We start from the raw sequence: 16,952 nt of genomic DNA on the forward strand, positions 1-16,952 counted from the left end.
CTGATTTCTAGTGGAGAAGCTGGTCAGATGCTGATTGTTGGGAAGCTGAGGCAGAGCTATTAGGAGAAAAGCATTTGTGCAAAATGAGTCATGCACAGCTCTGCCTTTTTTTGTGCATTAAAAGAAAGGAGCCTACAGAAAACAAAATGATTCACTAACGAATCTTAGTGTGTGCAGACCCATGCAAGAAAATGCATGAGAAGGTAAAACCAGAGATGGAGCAATCTCCAGTGTAATAAAAGAAGTTAAAGCCAACTCTTCCTATTGATACTACATTAACTACATAATGAGGTGGAAAAGAGCCAATTTCAAGCACTATTCCCTTCATAAACAGGGGATTTCACTTAAAGAATGAAGCATATTAATCCAGTTTTTTTAAAATGAGAAAAAATGGGTAAATGCAAATTGTTTTCTTAGTCGAAGACAAGATGAGTTCTTGCAGTCTCGCCTATTTTTTTGGCAAACAGGACAGTCCAAAACAAGTGCAATTTCCAGGAGAAGCAGCTTAAATTTCTTGCAGTAAAACATTCCACTGCTGTTTTCAGCAGTTCTTTGAAACAACTGCTGTGGATGCCAAAAAAAGAGCCAGTGTGTTCCTGTGGGCTTCACACATCTGCAAGTCAATTTTCCAAGAAAAGACTTGAAGATCCTCTGTGGGTATCTGTATTTTATATTGGGTAGAAAYGGGCATCTCTCTGATCTCACTTGAAACCCCAGGTAACCCCTCACACTGCATCATGGCTGGGGGTCCTCAGCTCCCCTCACTCTCCTGCTATCCCACCAGGATATTTATTTATTTATTTGTATTTATTTATTTATTTGTATTCTTCATCACACGCAGGCTGACCCGCTCTGCTCCATCTGTCTGAGAATAATTAGTTGCAACGGATGAACTGAAAGTTCCACCACTAAAGGCTACTCGGAGCCAGTAAAAGTTTCTTCAGTGGAGAATCAAGCMTTCTCCCTGTTTCTGTGGTGACTAACACGGCACACACTCACCCATCTGTCTCCTGTCTCCGRGAGAAGCTGAGGTCAGCTTTCTCAGTGGGAAATTATCTGGATTGCTTTGAGTACACATTAATGTTTTCAGAAACCTTTCTTCTYGGTCCATTTTTCTTCTCAAAAATATCTATTTATTTCAATATTTAATCATTCCCTTCCTTTCCTGACAGAGTGAAAAACCATTCCAAGTTTGACTCAGATCATCTCATTAGCACAGTGGAAGCAAAGAGAAGACCTGCTAGGTTTGTGCTGGATCCTTGGCACAGAARCCAAATCCAAAAGCAACATCAGCTTGGTTGGCAGGGGCAGCTACCAGGCTCTTACCTCTCTCCAAGAAAAGAAAAAAAGGAGGCCCAGGTGGTGCAAACCTTGATGTTAGTCACTGCAGGAAGCAGATGGACTCGAGCATGTGATCTCCCTGCATGACTGACTCCGGGGTTTATTTCTACCCTGTGGAGAGCAGTTAGCTACCTCAGCYGACATAAATGCCTCCCCAGAAGAGTAATATTTTTTAAAAATGGAATAACAAAAACTGATGATATATTCCTGCAGTTTGCCYGGATCCAGAAGCCTGAGGCTAATGGTAGAGCTGGCAGAATTGTATACAAGTAAATAAATTATCAGCTCACAGCATATGTTTCCTTTCAATCCACAGAATGCTGGGCAGAGTTAAGCTTTGCACAGTTATGTCTTGTCTGCGTGGTTTACTGCAGCAATTTATGGAGTGTTTTTGACTCCACAGTAAAACTCTGAACCTCCATGTGCTTAACTTTACACACTGGAGTTATTTCGTGGAGTTAATGTGACCACTGCGAGTGGTTGCATTATCAAAGCTCCACAAAATTGATGGAATCCTTCCTCTTGCTATTGAAAATTCAATCTGGATTTTAAAAAAAACAAGCTGGGAGCACTATAAATTATTCTATTTCCTTTAGGATTTTGTCAAAATAGTAGYTTTCTGTCTGGGAAGCTCCAAGAGAATATGTTATTTCTTTAAYTTTAAACCCAGCAAATTATTATTTTGTTGCCATTTAACATAATGGTCGCTCAGTATCTCTGTTTGCAACAAGAAGACTTATTAAGAAGTTTTTGAAACGGCAGAACCTCACTTTTTTGGCAACTTATCTCAAATAGCCACACWCACAGAAGAACTTATATACATTTACATAAATACACATTTATCTGTCTACATACACACACATACAGAGCATTAGAAAGCTCAATTCTCCCTTTTGAAGGGTCAGTGYCCAGGTCCGGGACACAGCCTGGGAGTGCAGAGGCATGGCCCTTATCAGCCTGYCTGCCAAAAATATGCTCCAGATTTCGTGTCTGCCAGATGGCTGCTCTTGCCCCTTGACCATCAGTTAGGAAGGAGGCAGCTGGGCTGGGTTCTCCTCGGTGGCATCTGCTAAATTTGGGATCAGCTATCAGTTATGTGAACACCAGCCCTAGGTGAGAACATCCACGCAGCACACRCCGCGCTCGCCTCCCCGACACCACTTTCATTTCTGGCACCGGGTCCCCTCAGCTGCAGCAAAGCCAGGATGTTTCTGTGACACATCAGCAGTATTGTGAGTGCTTTGAGCTTAAAATAGGCCTTGGGAATTAGTGGTATGAAATCATGAAAACTGCAGCTCTCTAAAGTGGGAAACAAATGAATCTTTCTCAATCAACATCTTTAATTGCTTATGTTTCTGTACTTTTCTTTTCTGGCGTGATTCCAAAGAAAATAGTGGCTCAAGTTTGAAATTATTTTCCTCTTCCTCAAGTGCTGATGAGGCATAATGGGATAGGTACCTGAGAGGAAGCTGCCCCACAGCAACTGAGTCCCAGYTTTGGGCAATAAATGCATTTTACAGCCCTGTGCATTCAAGCAAGAGCCCCTGGAATTGTCCCAATTGGTGAAGTGAGTGAACAGGGAAAGGCAAAATCAAGGGCAGGGATGAAAAGGAAAGGAACAGATGTAAAAGCATTGATCTGATGTACCTCTATTAAAAACACCAACATCTAAGAAATACACTGGTCAAATGCTGAGCTCAGATACACAAARTCAGCTATATAACCTTCATAACTCACACTATTTAAAAAAAACCCAAAACGTTTAGTTCAGACTGCTGAGCTTTATCTAATAAAATGGTTTTCATTTTACAACATTTTCTCGGGTTCTTCTGGAAGGTGGCAGCAAGTTTATTTATCAAAAAACTGGGACAGCTCCCTTGAGAATAAAACAGTCAGAGTCCTATCATCTACTGAAACTTCAGAATGTGCACATACTCTCTTGCATCTCTGCTGAGCTCAAAAGCCTGGCTGTCTGCACAGCTTGCTGAAGCCTTGGATCCCAAGTTCCAGTCCAAAGAAAATTTTTACAGCTGAGTTGCATAATATCCTGACAAACTGTTTATAATGGAAGCACTGACAGATCCTTAACTGTAGGGTTACAAATTCCWTTTTTCTCCTCATTTCTGTTCAAATACTAATATGAATGAATAGCTCAGCAAAGAGGGTGATGCAACAAAATGGAATATAAYTGTATTTTTCAGTTGGGGGTCATGAATATTTTTAATGTAAAAACCAAGGTAAAGAATAGTGTATCCAAATAAATTGTCTAAGATTTTGGATTGCAATCTAATTTTTTCTTTTTTTTTTTTTTAAATAAGGAGCAAATCTGTTATAATTGGAATAATTTGAAGAAGAGAAAACCAGAAGGGAGTGGTTTATATAGAGYGTGACTTGCTGGGGAATTAATTTAATATAATGTTTTCATAAAAAAGACTTTTCAAACCATAACAGCAGCTGCTAATACGGTTCATTTATCGCATAAATGATGTCATCCATTGGGTTATTAAAAAACCTTTCCAAGCAGCGACATCTTCCTCTCCCCCTCAGTCACTGCATCCAAAACCCAGGCAAGCCAGKTTTTTTTCAGCAGACTTCAAAGGATTTGGAGTTCAGACCCACAGTTCTGAGCAGAGTGACCTCCACAGAGGGCTGGAGCAGCTCCATCCTGGTGGTGGAACGGCCGCAGCTCTCCGAGCCTTTCCCACCTCACATTGACCCTCCCCAGCTCCTCRTGCCTCCCTTGGCCCTCATCAACCCAGCAAATCCACCTCCGCAGAGCTGCCCTGCTCTCCTCACAGTCCCTCTGTGCTGTCACATTGGTTCTCTCGAGCTGGCACTCCACTCCCACGTCCATCCTTTCCCTGAAAAGCTCCAGGGGCTGTGGCTTGGCGGAATGTCCAGCCCCCAGTGCTCCTCAGCACCACGGCAACATTGCTGATACAAGCACAACACCCTGACCTCAAAACAGTTTAGGAGAGCGGAAATTTCCTCATTTTTGGCTTTGCTGCAGAGACTTGCACAGAGCAATCTGCAGATACTGCCATGACCTGCCGAGGACGGGGTTTAAGGTCCCAGAGTGGCCATGCAGGACACGCCAGCCCTTGTCCCTGTGTGCTCCCCTCAGGCTGCTCAGMATTACAGAATATTCTKAGTTGGATGGGACCCACCAGGATCATCGAGTCCAAYCCTTGAGTGAATGGCCCCTACAGGGATCAAACCCGTGTATTATTGGCACCAAGCTCTAACCCACTGAGCCCATGCTCAGCACTCCACTTGCACTCAGGAGTTTGCCCCTGAGCAAACCTCAGGTTTTTTGTTCCTCCTGATTTTGAGGGGAACACCCCCGACTGCACACAAACACACATGAACACACGTGTGCAGGTGGGCACACAGGGCACCATTCTCACCTTTCCTGGTGCACACATGGTCCCGTCCAGCGGAGGCCCTTTCTTTGTTTTGCAGAAATAGGGGTTCTCGGGGTGGCTGCACCACAGTTGCTTGCAGGGGTCAAATGTACGAAACTGGAACACAGGAAAAATCAGAATGGGTGATGCTTTGAGAGAGCTCCCACTGGAAACTGCACTGGAAGCTGCAGATGGAGGGGTTCCTTTCCTAGGTGTAAAATCCCAGCTGTTAATGCTGATTCCATGATGTCTGTGGATTGAATATTTTGAATATGAGTTTTCATACAGAATCATGACTCTGAGGTGAGATTCCAACCACATGTGATGGAATAAAGTCAGGCAGAAATAGTTTAACACAAGTGACCACCCAGTTTCCCCAGGCAGGGAGACACACTGCCTTTTCTTACAGCTTCTCCAAATGGRGCTGCTTCATTGGGCAAACAAAACMAAAAATCCTTGTGCACCCATGGGGGATGAAAATGAGCTGCTCAGACTGTAGCTCAGCTGTTGTAATCCCCTTCTTAGGGGGATGGAAATTAGAGATCAGGTGATCTCAAATCAGTGATGAATCCAATGAATAAATCAGCATTTTACCTAAAATGCAAAGGCTTCTATAGGACAGGATGGGAACCACCCACCCCAAAACATATTAAAACATGATGTCTAAACATGCTTTTGGCTATTCTGAACAAAGAACAATAGAAAGCCTCTATCTCCCAGGCTCTGGAGAATGGCTGTAAGAAAAGATTCTCTTTGGCTGGGACATTCTTCCAAGGCAGCATCAGTGGGAATTGTGTCAAGACACAGCACTACAGATCATGCTCTAAAGGTTCTCATCCATTATCTAGGGACACTGCTCGGAGCATATATTCCTGCAGATGGGAATGAAAGCACAAATGTTATGTGTCAGCAGCTGCCACCAGCTGGAAACATCTCTTTCCATTTAATATTTTGTTCTGCTTGAGGAGCTGGAGGTGGGAGGCACAGCCCTGCTGCAGAAGACTCTATTTTCTGAAGCCATTCCACTGAGAATAGCAATAATMTTGCCTTGCTTTCAATTTAGCCTTTGCCTCTTGTTTCCCTCATACACGAGAGCCAACCATGCCATCAAGGGCCCTTGCAAGTCGCTTTAGYTGCTGTCACACCTATTTTCTCTTGCTAGGTATGAAAATGCATCACACTTTCCATAAAATTGGATCATAAAAGCATGCTGCCCTGTGCTAGCGCTATGAGATGTGGCAGCAAATCCATCTCCCTCACATCTGGGTGGCAGTTCTGTAGCAAAATAACCAGCTGCCAGTGAGAGGAGGCTCAATATCACAGCGAGTTTGTTTGCTTGAAAACTACAGGTACTCATGAAACCGCACAAGAATTGCTTCTGTAACTCCAGTTTAAACAGAAACCAAACCAAGAGACATTTTCAATGATATATATGTCAGTATTCAGTTGGTAAACTTTTCTTACAGCTCAGTGGGCACAACACCTTTCCTTGTGGGCTTCACTATTCCCTCTTTAGGAGATTTCAGAGATGCTTAGACCACTCCTGGATGAGAAATAGCAGAAGTTCCAGTTAAGTACTCACAGCTGTGCACATCATGTATCCCAGGCCAAAGTCAAASCGGCACTGCTCATTCATGGAGTAGTGAATCCCTGGCAGCTGTGGAAGGGAAGGCCAGTCGTGTTCGAAGGGATCATCCCGCAGACAATCGTAGGAGCTGCAACAGGAAAAATTACAGGAACAGATGGGGCTGGGAGAGGCTTGCACAGTGTTTGTGGTTTCTTTGCCTTTTTGTTCCAAACAAAATAGAGCCTATAATTTCTCAGATGTTGGTCCTGAGAGCAGCTAATATTGCAATTACACTCATATTCACTTTAGCATGTCGTATCCACCTTCAGTGGATCCTACATGTCTTTTTATGAAGCCCTTCCAATGTAATTTCCATTTAGCTTGCAGGTAAATTCCTATCAGTCTGCAGGCTCCTTATGTGAAAGGAATCAAAGGAAGAATCCACATGAGACCAAGAAGAAAAGCAGGTTTAATTAATTTTCCATTTGTGGAATTTCTTGCTGCCTGCAGCTGTCTTTCAAGTGAGGTTTCAAAAGCAGAGGCCAGGGTAACCAGCCCAGAATATCACTGAACGTAGAGTTTCCCTGTGTCCTCCCTGAGAATCAGTGACTCATTTACAGACTTACAGAGCTGCCCTTTGCTGCCTGCTTTAACCGCACGGGTTTGTTCCCTCTGCTTTTCCTGATAGCTCCCAACCCCATCCACGGTTTAAACTAAGTTTCTTTTCTCTGTGATGAGAGTGGAGAAACTTCCACTAAGGAGTGAGGACAATTCTTGCAGTAGAATTACAYCTGATCAAGTCACACCAAGACAAAGGACTGCTGCCAGTACCACCAAACAGTTAACACAGTGTAAGTGTTGGTTAATTCACAACACCAGCACAGCCCACAGGATCTCTGAAATGTCTCCCAGTTATTTAACAGACATGAGGACACCATACACGAGCCTATCCTGGCAATCATTAAGGTTGCCTTGAAGATACCAATAGCTGAAAGCAGAATTTTGAGGTTAGAGTTACTTCAAAGCAAMCYGTAGTTGTGCTTTGTTATAAGACATTTTAAAAATAGTTGTATTTCAAAGAATGTAAAGCAGCCCTCTAGGCCAGATGATTTTTATTTAATGGCTAAAGCTCTAGAGGATCTCRCTAATTGAAACAATCACACTTCCTTCACAATATTTTTATTCCTTATTGCCACACCTAAGATATCCATGATAATAAAAATACTGACATACTGAGTCATGTTTACTTCATGTATTTTRCTGCATTTTTTCCTACTMATTTTCAGCTTTTTCTRGTTATCATAGTAGTTACCACATATTTTTCCGTATAACTTGCACATAAMAACAAGGTGAAGTTTTTTCTCTGTMAGGAGCAAAACCAAGGTCATAAACAACAGAGTTTGTCATGGAACTCCWGCACAGGTCCAATGCCTGAAGTGCCAGGTCCAAAAGGAAGGCAAGGGACAGGATGAAGCTGTTTAAACAGCTTTTGCWTTTAGGGTACTTAAAGGAAAATTAGCAACTGAAGAATGAATTCTAGAACCATGTTCTCTCTTTAGATATCTACTMAAGTCAAGAAAAGCCCTGAGCACTTAAAGGACAGATTATCCTTTCTAGGCAGCACCATCTTATCACTGACAGGTATTATAAACAACAAACAGCCCTTGAAGCCAAGTGTGGCATCTGCAGGACAGACACCACGCTGCTGGGTGGCCAAAGCACTCCTCCAGCTGGAGGTTAGAGTTGGGAGGGAGGAAAGTGAGAAATGAGATCCATAACAGTGCCTTCAACCACCTCTGAGAGGACAGAAAATGAACGGACGTAAATGAAATGAGAATCATTTCAAAGGAGCTGCCATCACACTAAATGCTAGATGCAGAGCTGTTGTCACACATTTCTACTCCAAGRGGGAGGCTGTACTCACTGGAGGTAGCGGTTCAGCTCCTGCTGGCTGCAGCGGGACCAGTGGAAGCGGTGGAAGGCGGCCTGCACCAGCGGGGCCATGATGCTGCCCAGGCGGACCTCGTCCCCACAGCGGTTCCCTTGGCCGTCGTGCTCCATTCCTAAACTGCCCCGCACACCACAGAGACACAARGGTGATGTTGGGGATGGCTCTGAATGTCCCGGTGCTTCCCCCTCCCCAGTGCCACCAGWGGTTGATGCCAACAAGGTTCTGAAGTCACATACCCCTTGTCCCCATGAGCAAAATAATTTTCAGCTTTTTCTGGTTATCATAGTAATTAACCCATATTTTTCTGTACAACTTGCACATAACAAAGGGAAAGCTTTTTCTCTGTAAGGAGCAAAACCAAGGTCATAAACAASAGAGTTYGTCAGGGAACTCCAGCACAGGTCTGGTGCAAAGCAAAGTCATGAGAAAACAGGGCAAGGCTGAAGTTAAAGAGCTGGTCTGGAGCTGGTCCTCATGAAAGGACTGAGCCTTGAGAGACTTTCATGCCATTAACCTAATCCACTTTCAAAAAAATGAAAAATGCCTTTTTTTAGATTTCTGTGCACATGCACATTTGTGAATTACTACAGCTAAATGTGAATCTATTTCTGAATTACTGAGCCAGCCCACCCTCCAGGAATACTAATAGAAATGTACTCMTGTTCTAATCTGGAGCTATTCAGGAATTTATATAACTTCTAAAAAAATCACACCTCAGCCTAATTCAAAGCATTGTGCAATGGTAGACAAGTCCTTTGCATGGAAAAAAAGAAAGGCACCACACAAAAAGCTAGTTCAGACAAGCTGCTGCTGTTGCCCAGGAGCAATCCCACATTGTTCAAATGTGAAACAGCCTGGAAAGTGCTGGGTGCTTYCTAGAAAACTATCCCAAATTAGAGATATTTTAAAATTTCTTTTTGGCTTTATTATGAATATGTTTTCTCCTTTCCTTTGTTAAGATCCTACACTGCATTTTTAATAAGYACTATTGGACTAATATGGGTGATATCTGTCCATATTTAAACCAAATTAACAGAYTGGGGTTGAATGAAATCTGAGGGATTACAAACTTTCTTTAGTGGTGTCTTTTTTAAAGCTCATGCTGTATTCTTTTAAATCCTAATTCAAAAATTCTGGAATCAAATACTACCTGGGTACCAAATAGATGTCYCTGTCTTACTAAGATATGTTTATGGTGGTTTCAATAAATTTTGGCACTTTCTTGCTAAAAAGAGAGAAAAAGCCTGCAGGCTTTCTTAGGGAAAACAGAATAGATTGAAACTGTTCAGAAAAAGCCTTCTGGAAATTGTTGTTCTACCAAAGAAAAAATGGGAAATCAGTGGGAGTTCTCTGCAAACAGGGAAACTAAAAAGATCTGGGAAAAACCAAAGCTCTGACAACTGCTGCCCAGTCATTGGTTCAACCCAYGACAGTAAGTAAAATGATTGCATTTTTTATATGGGATTTATAAAACATTTGTAACTGMAGTGCTTGGCACCTCGCTTCTATACAGTATTGTTTCCTTTACCAGCAGTAACATATACAGTATACGTGCTTGTTCAGTATAGATTGCTTGCAAGAATATTGTGTTCCACTGACTCAATGAATTCATTTTTCTTTGTTATGAGCATACATTTCCACCAGGAGACTACAATACATCATTCAATAAAGTCCCAGCAGTCCTGGAAGATACCTTGATTTTAGGGTTTTTTCCATTTGAAAGTCTGGAAATATAAAACTTCCTTAAGATCATAAAGAAATSTTTGTGAGAGCTGAGACCTGAAACCAGAGCTAAYCCTGAATATTGTTTCTTAACCTCARTTGCATCTGTCCAATGCCATCAGCATTTGTCTGAACCAAAGACCATTTAAGGYACAGCCCAGATGTCCAGTTGCACTCACACATGTCCGGTTTCATGAGCCACCACAAACGCAGATGAAAATCCATCCTCATGGTTGAGAGTGCAGCTCCGGACAGGATGACACATCCCAGTGACAGGAGCATAGCCTGTGAAAAACACCAAAATTCCAAAATGAACGGGTCTGCAAAGGTAGAGTGGTGGGGAGCTCTAGGGCAAGCATCTGTCTTTGGCTGTGACACAAAGGCAGCTGAAGTGGTCCTCTCAAGACCTCAGCCCCCAAATATTTAACAGCTCCTTCATCCMTGAAACAGAAGACACCTGTTGAACAAATTAAAACTGCCTGGCTCACCAAGAAAATTCTTGGCACCTCTTGGACAGCCCAACAATTGCACAAGACAGCAGAGTCAAAGGACAGCCCATGGTGCTCTGTGGAGGAGCCCAAGGCAGTTCCAGAATCAAGGAGCAAAGCCCCAGCCCTGTGCTGACACCAGTTCTGGCCACCTCAAAATGGATGGGAAAGCTCTGAGATTTCTCCCCTCTGGTGAAAAACCTGATTTCACAGGAGGCAAAGGTCTGAAAAAAAGGAGAAAGTGGACAGCGCTTGTTCCTGCTGTTCCAGACCACTCCATAACAATATTTCTTGGCAGTTCGGCTCTAACACGGCAACAGCTTTGGAACTTTCTAAACACAAAATCTCTTCTTTAATCTTTGGGCATTTCCAAAACACATGGATCCCATTTTCTTGGCTTCAGTAAGAGCACGGAAATGACCCAATAAGTAATCAGTAAGAAAGGATAAAATAATAAGTGAAGCAGTTACAATTGAAAATGGCCCAATTCAGAGCTCTCGGGGCAAGAAAGAACTGAGCACCGCAAAGCAAAAGATACACAATTAAACTTTGCATGGCTCGGTGATCAATGCAAATGCCAAACAACCCCCAACACACACCTTGCATGCCCGAAGGACCAAAATCCTGCCTGGTGAGGAAGATGGCATGGTCGTGATACTCCGCGTGCCCGGTGTCGGGTTTCTGCTGCAAGTAAGCCCAGCGACACACATTCTCCAGACTCTGTGAGGGGTTCCCGATCTCTATCAGACTCATGGACTGCACACACACACAAAAATAAAGACACCAAGWGTTATTAATTGAAAGCATGGGCAATTTTTTGCCAGCTTTTTCAGGCACTTGACTAAACATCCCATTTCCATTACCAAGTTGTCCTTAATTCAGAGATACTTACACTTCAGATACAAATTTTACCGGCTCAAGAAAGTGAAAAAAATAGCGAAAGTTCATGGTTAGATTGTGACTTGCGCATTTAACGATATCTAAGATTTAAAAAAAAAAAAAAATAAAAAGAGAAAAGAGAAATAAAAAGACAGGTATTTTAATGACAAAACTGATACTGGGTTGTGCACACTTATTCCTATGCCACCCTGGCAGCAGWTTACATGGCTTTATCATCTCTTTACCATCACTTCCAGTCTGGATATGSAGTTTCTGATGGAGCTCGTGTTCATATTGGAGCCACAGCAGGTCCTGACCAGCAGAGACTCACCCAGTGTGGGGAACAGCAATGCCTAATGGCCAAGGGAAGGCAATCACAACAACTGCCCTGCCCTGCTCATCAGCTGCTTTTGTCACGAAACTGAGCTGTTAAGGCTGTTCTGTCAGACCTTGGCACAGTTCTGGATGCTCTGTCAGTGTAAAAATAAGCGTTCTTTTTCAGCTGTACTTGAACGATTATGTCCAGAAATGGACTTTCTCAGTGACTGTCTTCTAAATTGCATTTTCTTTATCCCATTACTCATCTGAAGATCATTCAGAAGGTGGAACACATAACTTCCCACTGTGGGATGCCATTCTCCATGTAAACCACACGTTMCATGGATGGTGAACTTGGCTGGCTCCAGTGAGCTGATGTGTTAGATGAGGTTCAAAGGACAGTTCTCGAGCAAGGAAGAGAAAGGTATTTTAAAATCCAACTATTACATTTCCCTTTTTTTCCTTTTTTTTTTTTTTTTTTTTTTTTTTTTTTTTTTTTTGAAGTAGTGCTTTCTTAAGAGGGTTCCCAGCTAATTCTGCTCAATACTCTGCACTGCTAAGACTTTGGAAAGCTTATTGCACGTGGGATACTATAAAATGTATGACTAACTGACCTGTCCCAGGCCTTCCAGGATTTGTAAGAACTACATATGTGAACCCTGGCTTTYCATTTGCAGAAATTATATTACCATGACAACACTGTAATCATAACAAAACCCACTACAATTCAGATGCTATACTGTACTGCAAGCATTTGCCATTCCAAAATACTTAACGTAAAGCAAAACTTAGCCTAGGCCAAAAACAAGAGAGAAGTAAAACAATTCATGTTTAAATACAGATGTATTTGACGTRTCCTCTAATTGAGTGCATGATGGAGTACATAGAATATTGACTACATGAAAAAGAAAATCCTCAAAGGGCTGTGGAAGAACAACTGGAATTGATAAAAGAAGTGTCTGCCAAACTGAGGTCTGATTTTGGCAAAACTGAGATATTACAATTCTGCAAATGTTCAGAAAAACAAATTTATAAACCAAATAGAGACACAGCTTGGATTCTGATACCACTGTGGAATGAAAAAGTTGTAATATAATCCTGTGCTGGATCATACTGCTTCCAGCCATAATTCCCTTGGAAACTGAACTAATAACTGTATTTTAAATGGTGGGACAGTTGTGGTGCCTTTATTTATTCTCTGTATATTTATAAGAACATACTTAAACAAACTTTGAGTCACTAATACATGGCAAAATCCTGGCTCTTCAAGCAAAAAKCCTAGTCTGTTAAACAGGGTTTACTACTGCTGAGATCTTTAATAACATCCACCAGTGGTAAAACAGAAACAAACAAGCAAGCAAACACAAAAGCCATCTCCATCATCTCCACTCTTCTCATTTCTCCAAAACTGCACAAAAGAGATCAATCCCTTCAGGGAGGTCAGTGAAAAATCTGACTACAACACTCAAAACCRAACAAGGCTGTACAATGAAGCTGAGAAACCTCCAGTTGTGAACTGYTTGCTAATAGTTCCGTATTTCATAATGTCCTCTTGTGTATGTTCTACCAAATGAAAATCACATCATATAAGATACATTGATCAGAAAACAATGAAAACATACACCCTATCAAAACATGCTTTGTTTAAGGGTATCCAATTATTTGCAGAGAAATCCTTAATTTGCATGATCAGCAAAAAAAGCATAGAAAATAAAACATCAATGATTTCCTAATAACCGCTGCTTTGTAGCTTTCCTCTGTCATATGACATCCCTTCCCTGCCCACTAAACCAAACCCTTGTCAGCCGAGTCCATCACAAAAGCAARAGATTTGTCTCTGAATGGACACAGAGAGCAGGTTTCAGCACTCCTCTGWTTAACACCGAGTGTGCCAGAGGCCAGCCCAGTCCAGCACAGCTCCCGTGGCTCGGGCACAGCGTCTGCCGTGGGTCAACAACAGCTCTCTGTGCACTGAGGGCCATTGCAGAGCAAAACCACGGGCTCAGTCCAAGAGAACATCAATGTTTACTGATCAAAACACTGATTTTAGAGTTTGTCTTCAAGAAAAGGAAGCTGGAACAACCGGTTAATGTGGAGCATTGTGGTGTTTGTGCATCCAAAACAATGGGGAGAATGAAGAAAACCCCCTTTGGCATAGGAGGGGAAACTGAGAACACACAAATCCTATAAATTATGTTTCAGCTGATGCAACCCCTTTGCCAATTACACAATTTTAACATCATGAATCAGAGCCTTACTGCTCTTTAAGTTGGGAAACAGCACATTCAATAGGAAGTCAATTATTTTGAGTGTCCACATGCTAAGCAAGTAGCAAGTTGAGGTTCTGTCAGTGAGGAGGACTTCAAAGAGTGAGAGGAAWATCTCAGTCTGCCTGCTGAGTACTCAAGTCCACTGAGCACTCAATCCCTGGTCACTAATCCATTGTATTTCCTCACRGTAATGCAGCACTCTGAAAAGCAAAACTTACTTGATTCCTAACAGATTTTCACCRAAACTCACACTTTCTACGATTTTCCAGACTTTCAAATCAGAAAGGCTTCAACAGTGCTAACAGTAAGCATGGCATGGCCAGGGACCCATCAGTCTGACAGTGAGTGCAGATCACTGTGCTGTGCAACTGCACTGGCTGAGACTGAAGAACCACGAACACCACGGTCCTCTCCTCACAGCAGGCAACGGTTTGGCCAGGGAAGGGAATCAGAGGTAGTTTTTACCTCCAAAGACCCTCCAGGGCTTCAGTGGTCTTTGGATCAAAGATTTCCTAAGCCAGGCATGCCTTTATACAGAATTTCATCCACTTTTCCAGCTGCCTTGCCTTTACAGATAAACRCTGCAGTCCTGAAAGAAAGAAGCTTAGGAAATCATGGGACCAGGCACAGCTTGTTAGTCGACAGGGCAGATGTCATATGYTTGAGAAGGATGTTGTCCAAAAATTACTCTTGTACAGATATCAGATAACACTTAATAATATTTTCTCTTGGAAGTCAAAGTGAGCTTTCACCAGRCACAGGAGAGCCCAACCCSTTATTAAACRGACAAAGCAAATGAGAAAGAGGAGRAGAGATGAGCTGTGTACAGYAATAAGGACYGCAAGGTAAAATCCCTCTTTGTCATGCTGCAAACAGGGGAATTTGGGGGCCAGCAGGCWGCACATGGAGATGAGGTGTAGGTGTGACTCTTGGCCAGCAAAGGTCCCACACTGCCAGGAACACGCAGGTCCTGCAGCTGGCTGGGAGCTCCGACCTGGCTGGGAAGGATCTCTTTCCAAGCAGGACAGCAGGCCTGTGGAGAGCATTACTCAGCTGATCAGCAGGAAAACTGCCAATGGCAAGGGAAACTTTCCTTCTCACAGCAAGAAAAGCAAAAAATCTGTGAACTGCTGATGGAAACAGATGGAGATGTTGGCCAAGGAGTGGAAAGGGCTCAGCTGGGAAAACATCCCCCAGGCGAGGGGACACCACAGAGGGTGACGAGGACAGTCTGCCCTACAGAACTAGTCGAGACCTTTTCTCTGGGAAACTCAAAATCTACCAGTGCTGTACATTTTCCTTCCTTTCTTTTGATTCTGCCTTCGTTTCTTCTCCTCTCCCTTCCTTCTTAGATGGAAGCAGCAAAAAACCTCAACTAAACTAAAATAGTAGACAACTAAGTTGCAGCTACCATTCATACAAAGAGGCAAAGCAGGGCAATAAGAAATGTTGMAAGCCATTAGAGAAGTCTCTAACGAACCTCCTTTCATACTGTCTGATCCTTTGGGAAGTTATCAGTGTGATGTTCAGTTCTCTTACATGAACACACTGAAGAACAATTCATGAAGCTGACTGCAAAGTCCTTCAAACACTTGTGGAGAGTGTGGGGCAAGGAAGAAATATGATTTTTTTTTTCCTTTAACAATTTCAAAGTTATCTTAGAAGAAAACAACAAATTTAGTCAATATTGTACCCAAATATTTCAAGAATGTTCACAATGCCAGCCCATGTGAAAGACACACTGGTATCACATGCAGAATGGCAGCACCTTTAAACAACTGTTTTATTTAGCTGCTATTTGGCATCACTGGGTACAACTTTGCAAAAGTGATGATGAGCAGGTACTCGGTGATAAGAACATGATAAATTTAGGCTGGTCAGAAGCTTAGGACCTTTCCTAACTCATCCATTAGGTGGTGCTCCAAGAGTACCAACGGAGAAGGTTTTGCAGCTCTTCAGCAGCTCCAGGAGGAGCAGAAATATTCTTCACATGACAGGCTTCAAACTATGGTAGCAAAGTTGGACCACAGCAGTGCACACATCCAGGAAACAATTCAACATATGACTTTCCCTTCCTGAATGTGTAAAGACTCTGCAAAACACAGTTTACATTGCTTCTACTTGGCACTTCTATCGTTCACTAGATATTGGATTAGATCTTCTATATTATTCTCTCATCCTGAACAAGACAAGCCAAAGATAAATAAATACAATTATTGAATGTCCATGGTAACCAAACTAACAAAAATAGCTCATTCAGCACACTGTCATTTTATATTCAAAGGATTTTTAAAGCTTTCTTATGGCAGGAGTTTGTAAACATTTTTCAGTCTCTAATTCTGTATGAATGTAAGCAGATCAGGAATACAAAGCACTGTTTATGCTATCAGCCAGCTCCAAATTCTTCAAGGTCCCAGCAAAATACACTGAGATATTACAGGCTCCAAGTCTAACATACAAATAATGCAACTCAAAAAAAAAAAAAAAAAAAAAAAAAAAAAAAAAAAAAAAACAGGAGGGGAAATATCTCTTCTCTTTATCCCCACCTCAAACACATGAAAACAGTGCAAAAATTTGATCAGCTGCCAAAATGCTATACAATATGTAGATTCTGGCCTTGCAACTCAGCCTGTGCAGAGCTAGTTACTGGATATGGCCAAATGCTGGGGTCCATAACTCCATCTTCAGACACATTTGTAAGACCCAGGGCTTGATTCCTGCTGATTCTTTCAGGTCTTCTCCATCTACCAATACCAGCAGAAAAATAAGACACTCAACTCACATTCATGACCTAATACAAAGAGAGGCTGGAGGAGGCTCAGGAAACTCTCAGTGGATCGTTGGGCAGGGGCAGGRAATAAAGGTGATGGAGACAGTGGTATCCAGAGAAAGGAGAAGAGGCAATGGGCAAGAAAAAAAAAGCCTTTAGGAGCATTACTGTAGTTGTATCATAAGAGTAGCCAAACATTGGGAAGGGCTGTCCAGAGAGGTTATTGAGTCTCTGGARATATT

The 16,952-nt window shown here is 42.4% G+C and overlaps 1 protein-coding gene across 2 annotated transcripts in view; it reads right to left on the bottom strand.

The window, feature by feature from the left end:
• The window catches only part of LOC130577954 (A disintegrin and metalloproteinase with thrombospondin motifs 2-like), a 169,797-nt gene that overhangs the window by 23,564 nt on the left and 129,281 nt on the right, over positions 1 to 16,952 (bottom strand). For both annotated transcript variants that reach the window (XM_057373663.1, XM_057373661.1), the window contains exons 6-10: positions 11,073 to 11,229; positions 10,165 to 10,270; positions 8,237 to 8,380; positions 6,328 to 6,460; positions 4,749 to 4,862 (exon numbers count right to left, since the gene is read on the bottom strand). In XM_057373663.1, coding sequence (XP_057229646.1) covers positions 4,749 to 4,862; positions 6,328 to 6,460; positions 8,237 to 8,380; positions 10,165 to 10,270; positions 11,073 to 11,229 — 654 coding nt within the window. The remainder of the gene's footprint in view (positions 1 to 4,748; positions 4,863 to 6,327; positions 6,461 to 8,236; positions 8,381 to 10,164; positions 10,271 to 11,072; positions 11,230 to 16,952) is intronic.

Source organism: Malurus melanocephalus, unplaced genomic scaffold (assembly GCF_030028575.1).
Source record: "Malurus melanocephalus ecotype Western Australia unplaced genomic scaffold, MMel_1.1 scaffold_205, whole genome shotgun sequence".
Taxonomy (NCBI): domain Eukaryota; kingdom Metazoa; phylum Chordata; class Aves; order Passeriformes; family Maluridae; genus Malurus; species Malurus melanocephalus.